Here is a 24,347-nt window from a genome sequence, read left to right as displayed (position 1 = left end):
TAAAGAAGTTTGTAGGGCCAACAGGGGACTGTGGTTTTCAGTCTTGAGGATAAGACCATCATGGTGTAGAGAAGCCTGTGAGAAGCTATCTGAAAAGGAGGATGGGAAGCAAGTATCACTTGACAAGAGACTCCCACTTCAATTTCGTGTAGAAGGGTAGATGTGAAGAACTTTACTTCTTCCCGTGTCTTCTCAAAACAAGCAACTGCAGTATTTTATTTTGCATTATATTATCATTATACCTATGTCTATCTGGCAGACTACTGAGAAACAACAAGCAATACCAGCACTAATACGGTTTTTATTTTTGGCACACTGTATTCAGCAGCCAGTTACATAACAGGTTACAGGGCAGCAGCTCATTAGACAATTATGGGGGAAAAAAAAACAACCCAAAACAAACCAACCTTCTGCTTTTAAAATTACAACCACAAGAACATTGAGAGCATATAGGCTACAAGTAATTCTTGAGGAACTTCTATTACTAGACCAGTATCTTCAAGATTTGTTTAGATAAGACCATGCACATTTATGTTTATACAGAGAACTTGTCCAACTCCTGCTTCAACAGCTGGAACAGTATTAGTCCTTGCTCCCTCCACATAGCCCAGACTTGTTAAACACTTTAGCACAGAACATTTGTGCCTGTTTGCTTCAAGTTTAATCACTCTGTCCTTTTTCCTTTTAGGTTTTCAATACAAACAACGCAAGTAGGATTCTTTCCACTCTTTTTTTCAGGCTCACTACAATTGCCAGTAGTTAAATGTAAAACAAACCAACCAAGCAATCCACGTGTGTTTTATTTAGTATCCTATGCTAGGATGTGCATGGCTAGTGTGCAGTAGATACAATGAAGTCCCATAGTATGCACATATGCCCAGTTCACATAGCCACTCTTACTAGATTCTTCGAAGCGGTAAGGCACCTCACCCTCACACATTACCCGTTTCCCTCCTTCCATTACCACCTAACATCTAGTCATCATACCTAACAACTTAATAGCATTTATACTCATTGCCTATCTAACACTCTCAACGACCTTGAGGTAGATGCTATTAGTACCATTTTACAGATGGGGAAACTGAGGCAGTAGCATTAATGGCTTGTCCAAAACCACAACAGTGGAGACGGAATTAGAATTTGAGAGTTTCCACTTCAATCTTGTGGGTGTGTGGCTGGGTTGTATCTAAGGTACCAAAACCATGGCAACAAGAAGCCATGCTCCAGCATAAGAAGTCTTCTTTATTATTGATATTATATCTACAGACTCCAAATCAGATATACCAGTAGCAGTTTTTGCTTTATAGCAAGAAATGCGAGATTCCAGATGAAACACAGGATTAAGAAATGGTGGTAGAGAATAAGACAAAAAGCCAACCAGTGATCAATTCTGTTTAATACTAGGAAAGCCAGAGAGAAAAAGACACTCTTCAGACCCAAAAGTATTAAAAAAACCCCAAAACAAAACAACAAAAAGAACGACCAACCAACAAAAAAAAATAATCAAAAAAACCCCAAGACTTACTTTGCAAATGCTGTAAGCTGACATTATGTTGGTTTTATTTCAGATTTCACAAAAGAAATACTTTATAAAACTAAAACCAGTTAACCCAGCCACTATCAACAGAGGGTGGTATAAGCAAAAGATACTAGGTCAGAACCTGCAGTGAAGAGCCACCCATTCCTGTCACTGGAATGCTCCTGTACTATACCAGGATACTTCACTGGGGGATGAAGACTGAGAGAACTGGGGTTTTACAGCAGTTCTGAGAGGCACAACAGCTCCTCCTAGTAGGTGCTTTGTTGCTACCCAGGTCTCCTCTGTATCATAAGCACAGCAAGGATTTACTGATTTCGGAAAGGACAGATCCAGCATAGCAAAGGCAAGAAATTTTTAAACTGAATTTTATGCAAGTTTCCTTTAAAAAGGTACTATATATCCTAGAATCATACCACCAAACTGGTTACTTAGCTAACTTATGTGGGATTTCCAGTCTCATTACTGAAAGGAAAATGAACGTACAAGGCTTAAGGAAGCCCTGTGCTAAATAAAACATACGGGGGCTTTGGGTAGATGCTTGTAACCAAATCCTGAGCTTTGGTTATGGTAGAGCAGGGGTAGGAGGATTTGTTCAGTTATTGCTGAAGAACTCCATTTTCCTCCACATTCCAAATGTCTGACTCGGTAGTGAGACTGGAGGTGGGAGGGAATAAGGTAAAGCAATAGTCTTAATGCTTTACTAAGGTTCTGATACAGCAAAGCACAGAACCTTGCACAAATATAAACAAAGTACCTGCTTAGGGACAGCTTTGCCTGTTTTTTAATCATGCCCAAGTTAAGGCTGTTCAATACAGTGGCATCTATCAAACCATCTGCCCTTCTCCCCTCACCCCGTCTTCACGAAAGGGTAGATGGCAAGAACCCTCCCTTACACCTTTTCTTTTCTGAGCAGGGCAGGGCAGTGGGAGAAAGAGAAGAAAAAAAGCCAAACCAACCCACACTGTTCCAAAGATGCACTTTGGTTTAACAAATGGGCAACTTCCCCTTGTAGAATAAAACTTCCCCTCCAAAAAGGGATATTTCTCCTATAACCCACGATAAATTAAAACTAAGTAAGTCGTCTCTGGTTTGACACAATAAATACTTAGAATATATCAAATTAAAAAAATATAGTTACAAAAGCCTCAATGGAATTATCTTTCTGACCTAACTACAGACAGATTCTTCACAGACAAAAGCTATCTCCGAAATCAGCTGCAGCTCCTCTCCCTGCTCACTGGGCTTGGGCAACAAGTGCTATCACATACCCTTTGGAATACTGTTAAGACAATACAATAGAGAGCACAAGAAATCTACTCCTAAATTTGTTTTTCATACTGCCAAGGGTGTAGGAAGCAACCACTGGTAGGGTACCCTCATAGCAGTGCGCAGTGACAGCGTCACAGCACTAGAGTAACACAGGACAGGAATACTAGAAGAAAAGAAAGCATAGGAAGGGAAGGAGGAGAGACAACCCATGAAAACAGAAAGGAAAAGATGAGCAGGAAAGAGAGAGAGAAAAAGACCGATCAAGTTCAGCTGGACTTCCCAGTTCTGGCAGCAGAGCAGATGAGATGTTGAACAACAGGAAGAGTTCCTTGGGGTCTGTCATAACAAGGAATGTTGTTGGCATTTTCTTCACCATTGACAGTAAGTAAGCAGAATTTAACCCTCTCTGACACTGACACGTGGCTCTGCCAGTGAGCTGTGGATGATCCCAATAATTGATTCAACGCCATCTCCCTCCAATAAGGTGCGGTGATCCCCTTCAATAACATGGACAGATACTTTCCCATCACATACCTGCACAGATATGAAAAAGAAGAAATTTACATTCACAATTTACAACCAGCTGGTCATCTAGCTGTTTTGGGTTTGTCAGTCTTCTAAGTTACTCATAGCTTACACCACTGTCTCTATCAAACTCAGTTGAAAACAGCACCAGTTTGGAACCAGTGTTTTAAAGCACAATAGTTTGACAGCCTGGCAGGTAATCCACTCAAATACAAGCTGGGCAGGAAGCCAACCAACCTGATACTAACAGAATAGTCTACCTAAAATATCAAAGAATGAATGACAAAGTAACTACTTTCAAGCCCTTAAGAAACCCAGACAACCCTCCCCTTCACCTAATTTTTCTCCCACCACCATGAATCTTCCTTTAAGGTCATTATGCAACTTTAATAACATACAAGTTAGCCTGGAATCAATAATGAATATATGTTTTAAGTCTGAAGGCATAGGAGATGCCAGAAGAAAGAAGTTAATTCTGAAAATTGCTTCCTTTTCCCTAGTATCTGTACCATAATGTAAGACAACCCTTTTACATGAACAGGGGCTAAAGAACAGTGACCTTATCTGGACTACAGAATGGAAAAACCTAGGTTTTTTAGGCGCACAAGAAACCCACATACTAACTTTTAAGTGGTCCACAAAAGGTAACTAAGAAAAAGCCACCTCTACTGTCAGAAGGCTGACACCTGCTCTTCAAAAGTATGCCCTCATGCAGTGGACAAACTTTAGGGGTCTACAGCGAAAGGAGGAGACAAAAAATTACTTTTATCAAGTTACTCTCTCAACATCTTTATTATTTAAAGTCTGTCTAGAGAGCTGCAAGAATCAGCTGTAGAAAACACTTACTTATCCAATATAGATGCTAGACCTTCTCCTGGCCCTCACTACATTGACAAAATGCCTGGAACCAATAAACTCTTTTGCTTTTGGGGACTTTTAATTCTTGCCAGAGCACGATAGCTAGAGAATGGTAGTTTCTTTCAGGTTGGTTTCATCCCTTCTCTCTCAGTAAGGAGAATTTCTCATGCTTTTCTTTTGCTCCCCCAAGTATCAGGAAAACCTCAACAGTCACCAGTGAGCCCCAGACTGACCTCTGAGAGTCTGTAGTCTCCACCCAGACCTTCTTCATATTCATTGTGAGACTTTGCCCGCATCAGTGTCACATTCCCATGATACTTGGACTCTGGTATATACTTGTCAGCAGCCTTCAGTTTATGGTAAAAAGAAGCAGCAGCAAAGCTGAGTGCTTCTCGATTGATGTTTGTATAAGTCTGAGTTATCAGGTCTGCAGCAGCATTCACACGAGCGTCCAGATCTTTCAGGGGCAGAAGAAGCTCCAGCAGCTGGAAATATTAACATTTTTTTTCCCCCATTAGTCTCAATATCTGAGAATCCATCTCCATTAAGCAAAAAACCATATCCCTCTTGTGCAACGTAAAGAAATATTTAAAACAAAAAAAAGGAAACAAATGAAAAAAAAGAAAAATTACCTTATTGTATTCAATGCCTGTAAATTGCTGAACAAAGACACACAATGCTTCAGTCTCCAATGCAGCCTCATTTCCTTGGGTCAGTTTGGCTCTGTAGCTCTGAAAGAGAAGAACAAAATGCAAACATGAGAGGGATATGCCTGATCTTGAATGTCAGATAAAAACAATTACAGAACGAAGGGCTTTGAACTGGGAAAAAGGGAGGGGGGAAAAAAGAAAGAATAAAAACAGAAAGGAAGGCTTAAGCAAAGTTTCCTAGCAACCTTACACGAAGCGCCAGGATCTTCCAGAAGTTATACTAATGATTTACTGTAGCAAAAGCAACATTAGTGTCCTCACCCTTGCCAGTTATGAAGACCACCCAGCTTTTCACATGGCTTCTATCTAGATTAGTAACCTCTCAGAACATGAGCCCTGATGACACAGGATGGTCACCGGACAAAATTTCTTTGTATGTCTTACCTGAGTGTATGCTGCCACAAAGGAATGAGACCCATCAAAGAGGAATAGACTGTTGAAAGCATGGGAAGCATTTTGTTGTGCTTGCAGTTGGGAGCACATTTCGAAGGCTACACAGGCACCGAAAGAATATCCAGCAATGCGGTAAGGTCCTTCAGGCTGTATCTGCTTCATACAGTCAATGTAATAGGCTGCCAGGCTCTGTATGCTGTCCAAGGGAGCAGCTAGAACATGGAATTGAGTTAGAAACAGACTTGGTGAAAAGACAGTGGCAAAGACAATTACATTTTCATAAGCTCAGACCCAACACTATTTGAAACATCCAGGTTACCTTGAAGTCAAGTTTCTAAATTATTGTTAGCAACTTACATGTTGGACAAGGAATCGTAGCGTTCCTGGCTTTCCAAAGACAGGTAGAACAGCATGCCTTGTTTTTCTCCTACATACTTATCTTCTAGCAGGGACTCAATGCAGCATCCAATTGTTCCATTTCCCCATACATAAAATCTTTAATCTAACCTAGTACTTCTCTTGTTACCTGGGGATGATTGACATGACCCTGTGCAAGCTGTAGGTACTGATATGCTTGATCCTCCAAGTTCAAAAGTCTAGAAACAAAGCCCTCTCTATCAGGCAACTAAAATTCAGAATGTTATGTTTACAAATTCAAGATGCTGAAGAACTGAAATACCTTTTGTGCACTGGAGCCCATAGCAGGGCATATGAAGTCTGGAGGCGAGAGTGTAGAAAACTGCAATGGATCCTTCAATGGGGTGAACAAGGAACAGAGGGCGCTCTGTGCTCTGCACATCATTGAGACGGGTGATTGTTGGCCCTTCTGGGTTCACCAACAAGTTGTTCAAATCTAGTTTTGGAGGTTCACCCGGGCCTGTCTTCATCAGCTGGGATGGCTTCAGCTCTTTGAAGGGAAGCACACCAAACACAATTAGATTCCAAATCAGTCTTGGTCATGTAGCCATAGTCCTAAAGGAGAATTTCAGGCCTGCTCTATATTAGCCCACTAGCTCACTAAATCGTCAGGGTACAGACGCAGGGATCTTCCTATTGTCAGTTGCTCTGCAGCAACTGCATGTGCTTTTAGCTTAGAGGAAGCGTGACATTATATTGGCTATTCCTCAGACAGGTAAAAGGGTCTCAAATTACATCCTGCACACAGCTGAATAAGAGTACTCATACAGGCGGATACTAGCCAGGTAAGAAAGCAGCTTTCACACTCTTTCTTACAGCTTGGTTCCCAGAAATGATGGGCCTGATCTTCAGTTGATGGTCAGCGCACTTCAGTGACACATCTGTCACTTAAAAGTCTTTCAGTTATAAACTTATGTTATGATCTCGTTTCACAATTTTATCAAGGTTTATCTCACTAGAGATGAAAGCAACAGGCTGGGAGCTTAATTGGGTGGGCTCAGGCGACTGGTGACAAATCTAATGCAGACACTATACCTTCTGCTGTCCCGGACTTGGAAGAAAGTTCACGCAGTTTCTTGACTGTAAGGAGTCGAATTTCCCTCATGGTCATAACGATGTCATAGTCTCTCTCCAGTGTCTGGCGCACTTCCACACCCATCAAGGAATCCAAGCCCAAGTCTGCCAAGGAACTCTCAGCATTCAGACTACTGATGTCACGGACACCTGAGGAAAAAAAAAAACACACTAACAAAAGGCCGATTTCTTTTCAGCTCTAGTCCTCTCTAGCAGTCTTCTCAGCTTCCTTCTTTCTCTTAAAACCTGAAAAAAATGCATCTACAGAGAATTACCTTTCAGGATCATCTAATGCTTTTACAAGTTACCTCTTCTACAATACACATCTGGTCACGTGGAATCTAGTCTTTAGAGTACATGTTAAATGTGCACAGTTTTATGACAGGGGATACATCAGTCCCAGCTATGAACATTGTCACTTCAGCTCTAGACCAAGTTCAGAGCAGTCATCTAGAAGAATTTCACATACTGGAGGCTCTAGCTGAAACTGCAGTCCTAGACCTAATGCAACTAATGCTCAGCTACAACATAAGATGAAACAGTTATCAGTGTCAACGATGGTTGATTGCAACACTTGATGCCTACCACGCTGGAGGAGGAGGCAATTCCTCTAGTCTTTATCTCTTCCCTTTCAGTTTTCATACTGTTAGAGTCTTTCACCCTTTCCTCACCTTATAAAAAGCTTCTCATAATAACACTAGCACCTACAGCTCTTCCTCGTGCTGCCCCATGTTGCCACCCTTCCCACCATTAGGCTTCTTACTAGCTTCTCCCTTTGTTGTCTTCATGCACTCTCTCCTTCCAAACTAACCCTATGGCTGGTAAAATTTCCCAGACATTTTCCTATGACTTCTAAAAGCCATGTCTGTTCTCCGAGCTCAGATTTGCTGTCAGTTAGTGCACGCAATTCCTTAAGTAATACTCAGGAGATTGTACTGAAATCAGTACCTCTTCTGGTAGAAAACAAAGGATCAATACACACCTCTGCAAAAGAGACAACTGAAGTGGGACATAGTAGAGTTGACAGACTATTCACTTTCAACACAAGAACAGGGGACACAATGGTAGAAGGAAGCAGGTTCAAAACAGACAGGAGGACACGGTTAACCTATGGTTGCTAGATGTTCACGTGGGATGACAGACAAAGCTGATAAGAGAATACACTATCAGTTAGTCACTAAGTACATAAAAGTTACTTTTTGTGGCATGAGGACATCCCAAGGTGAATGTCTGAAAGGTAGAAGAGTACTCAGAAAGTTAGTTATTTGCCCTGTTATGCGCTGTCTCAAAATTTTGCTATTGGGGGCTCTTCCTGCTGATTCTCCATTTGGAGAAAGGCACCAGCTGACTCTAAGCAAAACCCAAGACACTGAAGTATGTGTGCGTGTGTATGTAAACGTACCAAGCCAGAAAATCCCACATTGAAGAAACGAATTGGAGAGAAGGAGCAGTGTAAAGGAAAAAATAAAATAACAGTTCCACAACACCACCACACCCACACCACAGGAAATCAGGAGGAGATGCTGAACAGAGCACCTACAGCAGTACCACTGCCTTCCAAAAGCACCGAGCTGGCAGAAACTGCCCAGCAGTGCTTGTCTAAGAGTACTTACCCAGGATGTGAGCAACAGCTTCTACAAGATCCTGTTGACTGCCTCCTTCAGTTTTCACGGAGACCTTTTCTGCTAGTACAAAACTGGACATGACAGGATGAGGTTGATTCAGGAAGATATCGAGCACCTCCAGGCATGAGCTGATTTGCTGGGGAATGGTTCCTCCAACCACAACCTCTCTGTTTCCCATTGTCTTCAGAAGGATACCCACATCACCAATGGCTCCCCATTGGATTGCCAGGCCTGGAGGAGAGATCAGAACAAAGAACACACTAGGAAACTAACTAAAGCACAGGGCAGCAACAACAGGGAGTTATGAAACAGCTAAGCGAAGGCCTGCATTTTCTTTGTACTGTTAAACGGTCAGTGTTCATTCACATATGAATGACTGAGGGTAACAGCTAAGAGGAAACAGCCTTCAACATTAATTATCATTCCAGACAAGCGCACAAGCTTCTGGTGAGCTGGTTCTGCTCTGGGTGTTTGGTGAGATAGATTATTCTGCACAATGAGTAAAGTCATCTTACCTGGGAGTCCATCATGATGTCGCTGCTCACAGATACGCTCCATGGTAGAATTAGCAAAGCCATAATTACTTTGCCCAGCATTTCCTCTTCCACAGCTTACAGAGGAGAACACAACAAAATAGTCCAGGTCTGGACACTTCTTACGAGTCACCCTTGGAGCACAGCAGGAAAAAGAAACCGCATCAGAAAAACCTGCTAACTGTGTGTTACTGTGGAAGGCTAGTGCAAGACTGAAACAACTGAGTTTGATCAGCTCTGTGACCATAAAAGCAGTTTGTATTTGCCCCTTCTACAGACACTTACCAATCCAAATGAAGGGTGCCCAAATACTTGGGCTTGCTGACCTCCCAGAATAATTCTGGAGTCTGATTTTCAATCATGCCATCTCTAAGGACCTATTGGGGGAGTGAGAGAGAGAAAATTAAAAAAAAAAAAAAAAAAAAAAAAGGTGTAGTTTCAGTACCTCCAGTTTCTCAGTTTACATTTGCCACGTGGTTTGAGATGGGAGAAGATATCATGACACAATGCATTTTTGTAACTTTACAGTAGAGACATATCCTGAATGTCCTGAAACAGGACAAGGACAACATGGCTTTCAGTTAAGTCTACTTCTTTCAGTACTGCCGCTGCAGCTTTCAACTAGCAAGTTCTGTATGGGATTTTTCTTGTCCCCAGGGGTCTTGGGCAACATTTATCTTACCCAGAACTGAGCTCACTGGCCAAGTATTGTTGCTTCCCAGGTCAAGGGGCCAGACCTGTAAGCCTTTAGCCACCAGGTAAGGCCAAACCAAAATGCCTCCCTGTGTTTCAAAGGATAATCTAAAACTGTATGAAGCCTGACTGCCCTCAGGAAAAAAGGCCACTTGAATGACTGCTCTTACAGGCCCTAAGCATTTTTGTCACTTACCACAGCCAAATTAAAGATGCCTGCAACTGGGCCAAGCTGCAAAGCTTCTTCTATCAATAGCTGTGTTCCTTCCAGTGTTCCAATATCATTGGTAGACACCAACACTTGGATTCCCAGTGCCTTCCACTCTCTAACACGTTTAGCCTGGTAGCCTACAAAAAACAAAGGTGAACAGTGCCTGGGATGAAGCATTCAAATAATATGGCTTTGGTTAACCTGCTCCTTACACTTTTATGACTAGATAGGGACTGAAAGGCTAAACAATTCCTGATTCAGCTACAAGAGGAAAATAGGACAAAACTTGAATAGTATATAGAAATCACTTGAGTTTCAAAAGTATTCTAAATAGATCAAAATGGAGAACAGAGTCAGGAAAACATAAGGTGGAGGCAGGAAGAAAAAGTATAACAGTGAAGGGAAATTAACAACAATTTGGGTACAGAGACAGGAAAAAATGGCTAGATTAGAGCAAGGAAACAGATTATAGTAGCACAACTGGAACTACAGAAGTAGAAGTATTTGATCTATGTGTTTGCACGAGTGATGCAATTGTGAACTTGCCAATAGAAAGGAGGAATCTGTAGAGACGGAGAAAAGTTTTGTTATGACTGAATTTGTATGAGGAAACACTGAAGACTACCACTGATAAGAAATCTCAATGCTGCCATTGTAATCAAGCTAATGGCTTAAAACTGAGTAAAAATGCTTACTGATGTTATCAGATAGTAGGGCACATCTTTACAGATGAGCTATCTGAAGTAGCAAGAGCAAACATCCACACATATAACTTGAGGGACAGAGTATCTTTAGCAAGGAGTTTATAGACCTTTCCTTGTGGCATGTGATCCACCAGCCATTGGACAAGTCAGTGAGGTAGCTGGACAGAGACTTTGTAGAGGGCGTAAAAGTAAAGCTGCAGAAGAAAATGTGGGTAAGACAGAAAATGGGTTGATAGAATTACAGACCGTAAAAAAGAGGAAATAAATAATTGGAGAAGAGGTCAGGTTAAAAGATACTTCCTTCCTTAGAATAAAGAGGACAACAGCTTGTTTGAAGTGACAGAATACATACATGAGAAGAAAGAAAAGAGATCAAGGCATTTTTTGCTGATAGGACACTTAAAACCAGAGAGAAACTACAAATTGAGGTCTGCTGGAAGGCAGTCACATTCCCTGTTCCTTTACGGTTTTTGCTTACCAGTTCGTATGCCAGAACGAGACGTCAGTATAAGCTTCTGTGCTCCTCTCTCAACTAGCCACTGGGCCAACTCAAGCCCAAATCCTCCTAGGCCCCCTGTGATGATGTAGGACTTGGTAGGTGGACAGGAGGTTCGGGAGATGGCAGAGATTTTAACTGGTTCAGACCTTCTCAAAGGATATTCTTTTTCCTCTTCTTGGACCTTCCCCCCGGCAAAAAAGAAGAAAAAGTAGTTAATACTAGATACACAGTGCACTACTTATTGTTCTATGCTATGCTCTTCCAGTTAAGGGGGATGAACCTTGTAGAATCAGAGTGACAGACTTGACAGTTACATTTGTTACAATGTCAGCAGTAAAAACAATAACCCTGTGCTGTCCTAGTTACACAACTTCAACTTGAACTGGATCAAAATATCCAATATAGTCACCTACAGAGGATGACAGATGCATCACAGAGAATGAAAGTAATTATCTCATTACCTTGACCATAACTTTGCCAATATGTTTTCCTTGTGCCATGAACCTGAAGGCAGCTTCTACCTCTTCTTTGTTGAAAACTGTACTCCTCAGGGGCTTTACTACACCGTCTTTTATGCCTTTCTTCAACAACTCTGATACTACTTCCCACTCTTGGTTTTCCGCCTCAAAAATTGCATCTAGGAGGATCCCATGAAATGCCACATTCTTGAGGAAGAGAGCCATTCCTAGAAAAAGCAACTTGGTTATGACCTGATGCTGCTGACATTTCAAAACAGAGTCCATCTTCTGCTTCAGAAACATTTCTTTGTAGGTCGATAGTGTGAGACTGAGGAGTTAAGCAGTCATTAGATGCTAGAATTCTACGTTTCCAAACTAGTTATTGCATATACTCTCTAAATGCTATATTAATTAGATTGTTCTCTTACAAGCAAATCAGTTCTACAGAAACTCCACTCACAGGAATAGGGAGTCAAGATGACAAGTTATAACATGGTCAGACTCGTACTAAAAAGGACATTTTTGTGTCCAGTGACAGCTGAGTTAGAGTCACAGAGGAGCTAGAATCCCATGTACATCCTGTCCATCTCCACAGGAAACTCTTGCCCACAGGAAGTTTTCCATGATGCTAGGATCTTTTGAAATTTAATTAGAATAAGAAAGGAGACTGTCAGTGCTTGCTATATGCAATCATTCTACAACAGGAGAACATTCTTGTAATTCTTCACGAACACACCACATTATAGCATTCAAATTTGTTTTCCCATCCAAGAGAAATCAGATTAATCTCGCCCCTGTGCCATCAAAAACTGGGAGGTGCTGTTGACTCTCTCGAGGGAGAAGAGGCCTTGCAGAGGGGTCTGTATAGACTGGAACATTGGGCAATCAGCGACAGGAAATTTAGTGAGAACAAATGCCACATTCCGCACCTGAGACTGAGCAATGCCAGACACAAGCATAAACTGGAAGGGAGGTGGCTGGGGAGCACCCCTGCAGAAAGGGATCTGGGGGTGCTGGTGGGCAGCAGGGTCAACAGGAGTCAGCAGTGTGCCCTGGCAGCCGAGAGGGCAAGCCACACCCTGGGGTGCATCAAACACGGCATAACCAGCCGGGCAAGAGAGGGGATTGTCCCACTGTGCTCAGCACTGGTGTGGCCTCACTCCGAGTACGGTGGGCAGTTCTGGGCCCCACAATTTAAAAAGGATGTGAAGGTCCTTGAATGTGTCCAGGGGAGGGGGCAAAGCAGCTGGTGAAAGGGCAGGAAGGCACATCCTGCGGAGGAACAGCTAAGGACTTTGGGTTTCTCTAGTCTGGCGAAAAGGAGGCTGAGGGGTGACCTCATTGCTCTCTGCAGCTTCGTGAGGTGGGGATGTGGAGAGGGAGATACTAATTTCTTCTCCCTAGTATCCAGTGATAGGATGTGTGGAAATAGCTCAAAGCTGCATCAGGGGAGATTCAGACTAGATATTATGCAACATTTATTTACCTCACGGGTAGTCAAACACTGTAATGGACTTCCTAGAGAGGTGCTTAGTGCACCATGCCTGTTGGTGTTTAAGAGGCATTTAGAAAATGCCCTTAAATAATACGCTTTAATTTTTAGTCAGCCCTGAAGTGGTCATGCAATTAGACTAGATGATCGTTGCTGGTCTCTTTCCAACCGGGACTATCATATTCTATTCAAAATGGCACACATTTAGTGAAACAACATACTAAGGTTCTCTCAAGATCAGATTCTCTGTAGTTATCTGAGAGATTACAACTATTTTCACTCTACAAATGATCAAGTTTACCCAGAACAGAGGGCAAAACTGCAGCTTGTCTAGCTATGAACTTCATTCACTAAGTTTTACAGTGTGCTCATATGTTACAAATGGATATGTTACATCCCAGAAAGTTTTGAAGTCCAACAGATCTACAAAATCTATAAGCTAACAGACACAGTGATGAAGAGTGGCATGTGAAGGGAATGCTGCTTATTACTGCCTTCCTATCCAAACACTTTGTGACCAACATGTCCTATACTGATTTTAAATAAAGACTTTGAGGAAGATAATTTAATTATTTTGCATGTTTTATGCAGGCTTCCAGAAAAACGCTGAGTGCCACGCTTCTCCAAGAAGGTATTTGTTGAAAAAAAACATAAATTATTTGTGATATAAGTGAATCAAGTATTCCAGCTAAAAGCTTTTCTAAATTTTAAGATTATTCTGTGCTAAGATAGTATACCTGTTGTGCCATCATGCTTGCTTAAACCTAATGAGACGTATTTCCCAATGCCCCAATCTTACCAAGCTGACTGTTGTTAGACAGATCAAATTTGCCTATTTCCAAAAAGCGCCCATGTTGCGCAAGACAACGCAAACTGGCTTGGAGCTTCTCTTCTGCCAAGGAATTTAACACAAGGTTGACACCTGCAGTGAAAGAAGAAGCAACTATTTAATAACCTTGATTCTGCTAAGAGCCTAACCCTGTTATTCTTGCGACTCATTTTGTCTTTAGAAAGTACAACTGCATAATGTGGCATAGTTGACCAAAGAAGGAAAAATATTCCTTGAACCTACCTTTTCCATTGGTAACTCGCAGTATATGTTGCTCAAAGGTAGTATTTCGGGAGCTAGCAAAGCTATTATCATCCAGCTGTGGGAATCTTGCTTGAAGATACTCGCGTTTCTCAGTGGAGCCTGGAAGTGGAAGACAGGCTGAATGACGGCAGTAATCTTAGGTTAAATTTTTTTTATGATGGAATAGCCCATTTTCATCCACACGTCTTTTCCCACGGACTGTTAAGTCTGAGCAACCATCAAGCACTTGCTTCAAAGTTCTCAGGGTGTCAAACCTTAGGACAAATGCTGTCTAGCTGTTACTGCGCATTTAGGAGATAGAGCAAGCACCTGAATCAGACCAAGCATTACAATGAATAGATGTTCTTTGATCACATTACTGAATTTAAAACGAAGAAGCCTTGATCTTTGTCGGTACTTTTGATTAGGTGGCATAGAGAGGTAGATAAATTTGTCTGGACTGTTGACGTTTCAAGCGCATAGGCAGTAGCTGTATTTACCATATATCCTGTTCTCAGTCTAGAAACTAGATCAAAGTTACAGGAGATTATATTGGGGAGAAAAATATATACATAAATTTGTATTTTTATATATAAACACATGTGCACACACACATTTCCTCTATTATATATGTATTTTTTTTTTTCAATATATATACACATAAAATTATTCTTCCCCCCGCAACACTGGTCCCTCAGTACTTACCTACAGTAGCAAAGACACGGCAGCCCATGCTCAGGGCAATGGCAATGGCTGCTTGGCCCACACCTCCTGAGCCAGAGTGAATAAGGATACTCTCACCCTTCTTCATTCCACCTCGAACCACCAAAGCATAATAAGCAGTGGCATAAACCACAGGCACTGAAGCTGCTTCTTCCAGAGTCCTAGGAAACAAAGTGGAAGAGAGAAGATATTTTTAGCCTTGGAAAAGACTACTACATTCTCCTGATGAAATTTGCTTTTCTCTAAGGGAAAGGTTAAACTGCCAAGATAGACCAAAAAGTATAAAGGGTTCTCAGTCATACAGCAGACTGACACAGCTGCCAAGCACAGACAAGTTTCATCATTCTGCAAAAATATTTCAGTAACTAACTAGTAACATTAATTGACACCAAAATCCCAGTGTATACTGAAACACATGGAGCTAAGAGCCCGAGAAAGAGATGAGAACCTTGTGCAAGCTACTGTACAAAAACTAGTGCAACTTCTGCAGGGAATCTAAGCCAAATCCTACAGCTGCTCAGGAGACTATAGCTCTGTTATAACTTCCCAGAGGGAATCTACCCATTGTGCAGTGCTCTGGTCTGATCAGGGCTGTCATCAGCCTCAGGCAGGAAGGTGAATCTTAACCACATGCACAAACCAGAAAACAGAAGTTGACCTACCAGTTCTTAGGCACCTCCCATAGAAACCTCTTGTCGCAGTCTACCACTGTAGCCAGCCCCTTCGCTGGCAGCAATCCCATCACCCTTCTTCCAGCCAGGTCCCGTCCTGAGAACTCCATGCCCAGCATGCACTGCTGCAAAGCCCAGTTACCTGAAAAAATGTTAGCAACTTTTACAAAGGGAATTTCTAGAATTCCTTAGTCAAGAATTTACTACAACAGTAGTCTCTGAAAGTTAAAACCCCAGAGACAGAAAAAGTGCTGGGATTTATCTACTACATACACAAAGCTCCTAAGCCACCATAGTTAATTTCTTGCTACAAGAGTAGCAGAAAAGGACTTGGTCTCATTAAATCTTACTCTTTATCCTCGATGATATTGCTTTAGTTTCCAGTTTTCATCTAAGAAGTTTCACGGAAACATCTTGTTTCAGAGGCAATTTTGCTATTCTTTGAAAAAGAATAATACATAAGCTAGAAAGGATGATTACAGCAAAAAATATACTGTGAAACCTTAATTTTTGCCAACACTAATTTTAGGCAGAGACTAATCTTAGTCATGAAGGGAAATGCAGCTCTAGTCAAGTTGCCCCTAAGAAGTTCCCAACACATTTTACATGTTCCATCTCCTCTCCTTTAGAGCTTTAAGACAATTTAATAGACAATACATTAATTCTTAGCTCACTATGAGGCAAGATATTATCACCTCCATTTTCTAGACAGATTACTTCACATCGCATTTTTCTCCCCTAAAAGCAAAGCATGTCCAGTAGCATGGCAGCATGAAACTTCAACATTCTTATCTGGGTATGTACCTCATTCATCTCTGGAACCTCCATCAAGTTGTTTCACCTCATGCTTGATATCTATGCAATGGGGCTAGTAATGTTTCCTCACAGTAAGGTTTATTAATTTTGTCATAAGAAAAAGGGGACTGCAACTGGAAGTAGAACTTTGGAGTTTTTGGTGCACAGTCCTGCTGCAGGGTTAAACCTCATTTTCAGAAGTATGCTTTCTTGCTAAACAAAACCTGATACGCACTTCAGCCAGTGCATAACTAACATTCGAGAGATTATGTGAGTAAATTCTAGAACAGTAACACATAAATACATTTTCTTCTAGTGTAATTTTAACTCACCAGGGATAGCATCTGGAGAAAGCTTCCCTGTGGCCAGCATAATGTCCCGAAAGTTGAGAGATGCATAATAGACTTTGCAGAGTTGAATATCGGGATTAGTTGTGTGAAAGTGTTGAAGTGGGGAGACAATCCAACGGAGAGATGACAGGTCTCCACGAGTCAACACATTTACATAGGCATGTTCTGTCAACTCCTGAGGTTGTGCTGCAGAAGGAACAATAAAAACTTTACACACATTAACACAGGCACACACTTTCCACAACGAATAAACTCATTGTGTATCTTCCATTTGCTCTCCAGAAATCCCTTTCTTACCCTGCAATACTACTGATACCCTAAATAGCTCATCTCTCCTCCTGGCACCAAAGTATGCTACTGCTCCAGCTCAAAATGAACGGAAGATTTTCTAATTATCCATTAGAAAAAAAAAAAAAATAAAAATGTAGAAACAGTAGCTACCCATTTTCTATTCAAAGTCCATTCAGAATTAAAAGCCCTGCAAGAGATCCTCAGACCTCAAAAGAGTTACCTTGCTGCAACGGGAGATGCCTGAAGGAGCCCCACTTCCCATCACGGTACACATTCATCACCAGGTCCCTCTGTACAATCTCCTGCATCTCCAGGGAAGAAAGACTCGTGGGTGGGACAGCTGATGAAGGGTTCAAGTTGGAAATGAACACACACCTAGAAGCCAAGAGTTGTCATTTTGTTTGTTTTGCTATAGGCCTGAAAAGAAGCTAACACAAAAATATCTCATCTCCAACTGACTCAAGGGCATGCTTACATACCTGATTCTGTGGCCTTCTGCTTCAAGGCGGAGGCAGTTCACCATTCCCAAAATTCCCGAGTTTCCACAACTGGTGGCAGTCAACCACACAGGCTGCTCTGATGGGTCAGCCAAGACCCCCTAGAGGACAAACACCAAACTGTTTTACTAGGAACCACAGAAAAGGATACAAGGGCTATTTCCTAAGGCAGAGATAAATAACTTCTATCTTAAGAGAAGTAACATTCTGTCCTGGTTTTGACTGGAATAAAGGTAGTTTTGCTTCTTAGTAGCTAGAGTAGTGCTGTGCTTTGGATTCAGTATGGGATATGGTATGAGAGGAATGTTGATAATACACTGATCTTTTCAGTTGTTGCTGAGAGATCAAGGACTCTCCAACTCCCCTTGTCCTGCCCAGTTGCAGGTGTACAAAAAGCTGGGAGGAAGCAGAGCTAGAGCACCAGACCCAAACTGGCTAATGCAATATTCCATATCATGTAACATCATGCTTAGTATATAAAGGAGGGGCAGCCGGGAAGGAGGGGACTCTCTTACTTCCGGGATTGCAACTGCGGGATCTTGGTATTTCGGGATCGCTAGCTGGGAATGGGCTGGGTATCAGCTGCTGGGTGGTGAGCGATCACATTGTGCATTGCCCATTTACACTTTCTATTACTGTTATTGTTTTATTTTATTACAATTATTATTGTTTTTAACTCAACCTGTGAGTCTCCCTTTACCCCTCCAACTCCTTCCCCTATACACACACGCTTCGTAACACTGCTAAGTATCTCATTTAGAAAGTGTAATGATTTGGAAATTCCGATGTCCAGGACACAGAAATTCTTACCTTTAAGGATTCAACCCACTTATAATGAGTCTCATCCACTGGCAGAAAAAGAGGTGTTTTGGCAGGGGCTTGCCGGCGACAGAGGAAAATAACTGAGCCGAAGAACGATTTCTTCATGGCAACCAGATTCAGTGAGGCTTTGCTGAACAAGCCCTCCCACTGAGTCTGTGAAATCAGGTAAAATAACAATTAACGGCAAAGTCAAAAGTCAATTAAAAATACAAGTCACATCTATACTTCATGTTGCGTCTCCTCAAAGACAGCTTCACCAGGAACAACATGCACTGTCCACCTCTTTCTAGTTTTTCCTTGAAATCTTGGTATCTGTTCTGTATTGTCTCAGTACAAATATTTGACTAAGATAACAGTATTTTATCTATGTCTAGTCTATTTCTTCTTCCCTAAAAGATCCTCAGAAAGCAGAAGTACAAGTACCTCAAAACCCTGGTTAAAAAAAAAAAAAAAAAAAAGTAGTGACCATGCTGTCAAATCCCATAGGGTATTGAACATGTCTAGAATTTAATTCCAGCACCAAAGCACACCTCCACAGACAAACACAATGTACAGCACAAAAAATAACAGAAATAGAAACACTGAGTTTAGATGTTACCAGTTTATGTCACATAAACCTTGTCTGCCATAGAAAAAGTAAAGCAGGACAGGGGAAACAAAAAACCAAGTCGCCCAAATCCTTGAGCTGCACGGGGTGGGGAGAAGCAACCACCCACTAGCAGGGAAGAGGCACCTATACACATAAGTTACATTGAAATAGCATTTCAGAAGAACATGAAAATGTAAATGCATGTATGGAATATCCAGAAACACTGAGGCTCTACTATGTGAAATGAAATAAAGGTGACTGCAGGCTCTTAAAAAAGCATCCCTTTGCTTTTCATTTGCCAGGCACAAAACAGCAGAAGGTTTTTACAGTGCAATCCCTTATACTGAGAACTAGGGACAATGTCCCTATCTAGAAAACTTTAAGAACTATATTAAGTCCTGCCCACTCCAGCTCTGCGCCATATGATTTTCTTTAGAGAAGGTGCATTCAACTTGCACGTATCTTATCCAAGGGGTCTGCTAATACCAGGTGTCTTATGACAGATCTATGTTTTAAGTTATCAGCTTCAGCAGCATCTCGCCATCTTCTTTTTATCCCCTTCTTTACTGGGCAAGATGCAAAGCTGAAGAACTCACCCTTTCTTCTGAAATCTCATAAAAAAAAAATCTCTGCAAAAAGTAAAAGGCTAGAATCTATGTCATTGCAAAATTCAAAATCCAACAACTACACTCCAGAACGATAAACAAAAAAAAAATTAAACTATGAGAAGTGCTACTCTGTTCTTATTCTAAAATAAGAGCTGAGAGGCTATCGCCTCTCAAATCAGGAATAATGTATATGTTCTGTAGAGGGGCAGCTTCCCAGTACTGCTTAGTCTAACAGCTGTCAAGGAAAGGTCATGTCCCATTTCCCACCCTTACCCTAGGTCTTGTGTCAGCATTGCCATTAGTTCATCTGCATGATGTACTGATTTGCAGATATAAAGAAGACACCCTCTTCCCCCCTGCCTCTACTTCTGAGGGCTTATTCTGCTGTATCTCATTATGGGATCAGATAAAGTGGGGAGGGAAGGAAGGAGGAAGAAAAGCCTTCCTTTCTGGGAGCACTTCAGTGTTAGAAGAACATAACTAGTTTGTAAAGTCTCACTCCCAGCAGTGATATCAAAAAGAAGAGAAAGATCCTGACACCAAAGTATTTTAGGATCCTATTATGATAAAGGTGAATCCCACCCAACAATGCAGCACGTTATTTTAGCTATAAAGGAACTGTCCTGGCCAGTGTTTTCATACAGATTATACAGATGAGAATAAATAATTTTCAAAGGCTTTCCTGACTGAACTCAGAGTTTACTCTCCCAACCTAATATGTGGAAACTCACAACTCTTCTAAAGAAATGTTTATTAACATATTCCTGCAGAGGGCCTCAGTGGAAAGTGATCTAAGTGATGTCTACTCTACATTCATCACAAGAGCATCTGCAAGCAGCAGACTCCAGTCTATCCACTGAGAAAGTACTTGTCCTTCCAGAAGGCTTACCTCACTCAGGAAGCTGTGTTTCTGCTGTAGATCTGGACTTGTAAGGAAGCTGACAATTTCTCCGAGAGTTTCTCCTCTAAGAAGGGTGTGTAGCAAAACAAACCCTCCTTCTTTCACTGCAGCTGCCAAATTAGACACAATTTCAGCGGTGTTTCCTAGAACACTTGTTGAACAGTTGTATACCACCAGGTCAGCATTGGTCAGATTTCCAGAGGGAAGGCTAGATGGATCCCACTGGCTGAAGGAAACTCCAGCGTCTTGTAGCTCTGTTTCATTAGCTGAAAGAGTTTCCAGGATGTGGTCAGTGGCAATGTAGTCCACCTGCAACAAGGGCTGAGTATTCAAAATACTTTTGACACGAGAGAACAGACGTCCACTTCCTGCAAGAGCCTGTGATAAAAGAAGAGAAAGTAAAAAGTTGAAACATGAAAGATATCCAGAATTATAACTGGAACAATAGAAATATGCAGTCAAGTTACTAGTAGGCTTAGAAACACTAGCTATGGTCTCATCCTGGGCTTCCAGCTAACCTCTACTATCTTCATCCTGTGACTGGTCATGTTCTCCAACGTCACATCCAGGCAAGTCTTCAACTCTGAAGAATCTAGCAATCCATTGAGAAGAGGGTCATGCTGGAAGTGCATTTTCTCTTGAGTCACGATCTGTTCCAGCTCAGAATGGAGGTTTCCATTCAGTTCCAGATGGCAGATTTCAGCAAGGATATGCTGAAGGCCCTTCTGTATGGGTGAGGACTCTGCAGTAGCCACTATAGTTTCTAGTCCAGGGATGACTAATTTGACCCCATGCTCTTCCACCTTAGCCTCTAAGTTCTGGATCAGATCTATGGAACAGAAGGGCAAATGAAAGGAAGAGTCAGATTTTACAGATATTTTTTTCTTTTTCTCTTTGCCTCCATTTGTTATACCAGCTGATCAGGACCACAAATTACAGCATCTTGTATCATTAACCTAGCCACAAAGATACAGTGCATGCTCCTGCACAATCAAATGATTATGCATTGTGCAGTAGTTGCAGCTTCCAAACAAGTAGGCTTTGTGGCAAGACAGTCTAAACCACCAAAATTACCTGTAGCAAGACTCTGACAGAGGACAACTAACACAAAGCTTCTGACTGATTTGGGGAGTTGTGTAGGAAAGTTGTACATTTCTGCAGATACAAAAATACTAAAAAGCTTTTCTGTTTTGTAACCAGATGGAAAACAGCTCATTGTGACTGAGATCAGAAACAGCATTATGAAAATAAAATAAAATCCCACTATAGGATATGTAAAAAACTTCGGATGCTGCAGGGGGAAAAAAAAAAAAAAGATAAGAGAGAAATCTTTAAAATCTATTGTCAAATCAAAGGATAAGCGTGAGGACTCTACCAATATAGAATGACAAAATTGCTCTCTCAAGATATAGGAAAATTTATCACTAGAGTAAAAACTTTTTTTTCCCTTTGATGAAATGGCACTTAAAGTAATGAGCTGAATTGACATCTCCCCACACAAAGAGCACTGCACCAGGCTACCAGTTTCACAATAGACTAAGCTGCTTCTATTCTATTATTGAGGCAAACAAACTTTTATTTGGTGTGTCTCACAAAACTACTTTCCCTCCTTGGATACACTCTTGTGCCCACAACCAAATGGGAACAGACATGTCAGCTTACCCGTCCTTGGCAATTCACAGGGGAAAACAAAACCAGAAAGCTAAAGACTTTGAGAAAATAGGCTCTTCTGTCAGTGTTTGAAGCAACTATGCCGGATTTCTCCTCAAAGATGATTTGTGTGTCTCTGCTTGCAGAGGGGGTTATGCCAAGCAACACCACACTGCCTGTTATAGAAGGGTAGATGCCCCTCCCCATGGCTTTACTCCTACCCACATTCTAGAGGTGCCTCAGGCAGAAGTAGTTTTTAGCTTCTAGCATGCATACAGACATAGGACTCCTGCTGGAGTCTTCTACAGAGACCAACACTTCATTTCTAACTATAGAAACTAACACTTTCTGTTCTGAAGTAGTACGAACAGCTTCTCTCAGACATTTCTGTCAGGCTGGAAGATACCCCTAGTGTGACAAGAAACCAATCCCACCTTTGCAGTGCTCCAGATAGGCATGCAGATGGACACTGGAAGACAAACAGTTACGCTCAGTGTAGGGCACAAAGCAGAATTTTTCCAGTGTGGGAGGGATCCGTTCCTGTTGTCGTCGTGATGCCACAGAAGCATGAAGACCATTGATCTGAACACCTCCTGCTTTAAGGCTATCAAGACAGCGGTCCACAACAACATCAAAAGCTGAAATACAAGAGAGAAATTTAAGTTTGCATCAAACACTACAACTACTTTATTCAAGGTGATCAGATAGTGCTGTGTCAGACTGCTACAGAGTTACAGAACAGCTTGGAGACTAAGAGGGCCCCCCAAAGTCTACCCTGCTTCTTACGAAGTCATACATTTGTCTACACAGCAGTCAAAGCAATCAGCAAAAGCCCAAGCATGAAAGACAATACCTTCTACATTGTCCTGGTATTGGTACACCTGCTCTCGATGCAGCACCGGGTCAATACACACTGAACGAATCCTGGTGGGTAAGCGTAGACTGCGCCCAGTCTCACCTAAGATTATCACGTGTAGTAGGGTGTCAAGGAAGGTCACCCAGTTCCCATTCCACAGAACTTTCCCTGTGCTTGCTGCAGAAGAAGAGGAAGGGGAAGCCTCACTGTGATGATGTCATTCAACAGATGCCAGAAGTCACTGCTTATCAGATGCAAAGTCTGCTCTGCTGTATGTACCCAGCTTCCCCTGTAAACTCTAATAGTTCTACATTGGAGATAACAGCGTTTCCAATGCTGTCAGAACTCTTGGTTGTTCTCCATTATCACACAAAGTATAATTACCACACAAAACACAGTCAGTTAGACTGTTAATACAAATTGAATTAAAAGATCAAATATTCATCATTACAATAACCAAGCTCATCATTCTTCTCTAGAAACTAAATTCACCTTCACTGTTGCATTCCAGAACGCCCTGGAAAGTTGGTCCATAATTATATCCACGCAGATGTAGCTCCTGGTAAACATCTTCTTTCAAGAGGCCAGACTTTGAGCTCATGTCCACTTGAGTCTGAAAGTCAATCTGCTGGTTATGGAAGTTCTTCAGAGTAGTATTTTCTAGGAGAAAAATCTTCCCTGATGGGCACAATAGCAAGAATAAGAATCATCAGTGTACATAAATAATGCATTTTAGTAGGACAGTGCATACACTTACACTTCCTTCACTTACCACTCACAGACAGATTCCCATTCCCTGACACCTCAAAGCAGTGGGAAGCAGGCATGAGTCTTACTTCTAGCTGTACTGATCCTGGAAGAAACATTGAGGAAGACAGGGCTGTGAAGTCATTTATAGCTACCATCCTCAAGCAGAACCTTCTCTTTCACCATCTCCAGGCTCACTGCACACAACATGTAATAAAGATGACCATAACATGTGCTACTTGGCTGTATGAATAACTTTGTTCAGTCACGTTGTACTCTTCTTTATATTCTTTCTCTCATGTTCCTCCTCTCTTTCCCCTTGTGTTTCTTTCCTCGCACTCCCTTCATCTTCATTACAGTTTTACAGTTGTACCGGCACTGCTCACTCACCATTTTTGGGAAGGATAGTTGCCTGATGAATTGTGACTTCTTCAAACATAACAGCCATTTGCTCCATAGCCAAGCCAAGAGACCGTGCCAGAGTTCGCCAAGCCAGTACTAGGTACCCAGTTGCTGGGTACAGGATTCTCCCATCAATGCAGTGACCAACCAAGTAGTGGTCAGGAGATTCAGGACTCGTATCTGTCAAAGGATAAAGAGCAAAAGAAAAACAATAAAAACACCCTAATGAAGAGATCTTTTCCCCTCAATGTCTTTAAGAGGTTCTAGTGGTTTCCCCAACGATCCTCCCTGGCAATAGGCAGCTCTTAAAACTATTGTGAGGCTGAATCAAGAGTTTCCTGCTCTGTTCATATTCTTTCATCCCATTTCAGA

The 24,347-nt window shown here is 41.7% G+C and overlaps 1 protein-coding gene across 1 annotated transcript in view; it reads right to left on the bottom strand.

The window, feature by feature from the left end:
* Positions 1 to 281: 281 nt before the first annotated feature.
* FASN (fatty acid synthase) overlaps positions 282 to 24,347 on the bottom strand; it is a 45,566-nt gene continuing 21,500 nt past the window's right edge. Inside the window, exons 17-43 of the mRNA XM_033001847.2 lie at positions 23,964 to 24,155; positions 23,599 to 23,679; positions 23,319 to 23,504; positions 22,824 to 23,003; positions 22,405 to 22,608; positions 20,839 to 21,149; positions 20,309 to 20,698; positions 18,211 to 18,375; positions 17,383 to 17,501; positions 17,124 to 17,278; positions 16,595 to 16,798; positions 15,459 to 15,609; positions 14,779 to 14,957; positions 14,074 to 14,193; positions 13,801 to 13,923; positions 11,513 to 11,736; positions 11,031 to 11,232; positions 9,834 to 9,985; positions 9,230 to 9,321; positions 8,927 to 9,078; positions 8,400 to 8,642; positions 6,748 to 6,936; positions 5,975 to 6,202; positions 5,287 to 5,507; positions 4,825 to 4,923; positions 4,426 to 4,677; positions 282 to 3,343 (exon numbers count right to left, since the gene is read on the bottom strand). Of these exons, the coding sequence (XP_032857738.2) occupies positions 3,206 to 3,343; positions 4,426 to 4,677; positions 4,825 to 4,923; positions 5,287 to 5,507; positions 5,975 to 6,202; positions 6,748 to 6,936; positions 8,400 to 8,642; positions 8,927 to 9,078; positions 9,230 to 9,321; positions 9,834 to 9,985; positions 11,031 to 11,232; positions 11,513 to 11,736; positions 13,801 to 13,923; positions 14,074 to 14,193; positions 14,779 to 14,957; positions 15,459 to 15,609; positions 16,595 to 16,798; positions 17,124 to 17,278; positions 17,383 to 17,501; positions 18,211 to 18,375; positions 20,309 to 20,698; positions 20,839 to 21,149; positions 22,405 to 22,608; positions 22,824 to 23,003; positions 23,319 to 23,504; positions 23,599 to 23,679; positions 23,964 to 24,155 (4,952 nt within the window). The 3' untranslated portion in view covers positions 282 to 3,205. The remainder of the gene's footprint in view (positions 3,344 to 4,425; positions 4,678 to 4,824; positions 4,924 to 5,286; positions 5,508 to 5,974; positions 6,203 to 6,747; positions 6,937 to 8,399; positions 8,643 to 8,926; positions 9,079 to 9,229; positions 9,322 to 9,833; positions 9,986 to 11,030; positions 11,233 to 11,512; positions 11,737 to 13,800; positions 13,924 to 14,073; positions 14,194 to 14,778; positions 14,958 to 15,458; positions 15,610 to 16,594; positions 16,799 to 17,123; positions 17,279 to 17,382; positions 17,502 to 18,210; positions 18,376 to 20,308; positions 20,699 to 20,838; positions 21,150 to 22,404; positions 22,609 to 22,823; positions 23,004 to 23,318; positions 23,505 to 23,598; positions 23,680 to 23,963; positions 24,156 to 24,347) is intronic.

This window comes from Tyto alba, unplaced genomic scaffold (genome assembly GCF_018691265.1).
Source record: "Tyto alba isolate M040663 unplaced genomic scaffold, T.alba_DEE_v4.0 Super-Scaffold_39, whole genome shotgun sequence".
Taxonomy (NCBI): Eukaryota; Metazoa; Chordata; class Aves; order Strigiformes; family Tytonidae; genus Tyto; species Tyto alba.
Note: the sequence above shows the minus strand (reverse complement) of the source record. Positions and strands in the feature narration are given on the sequence as shown.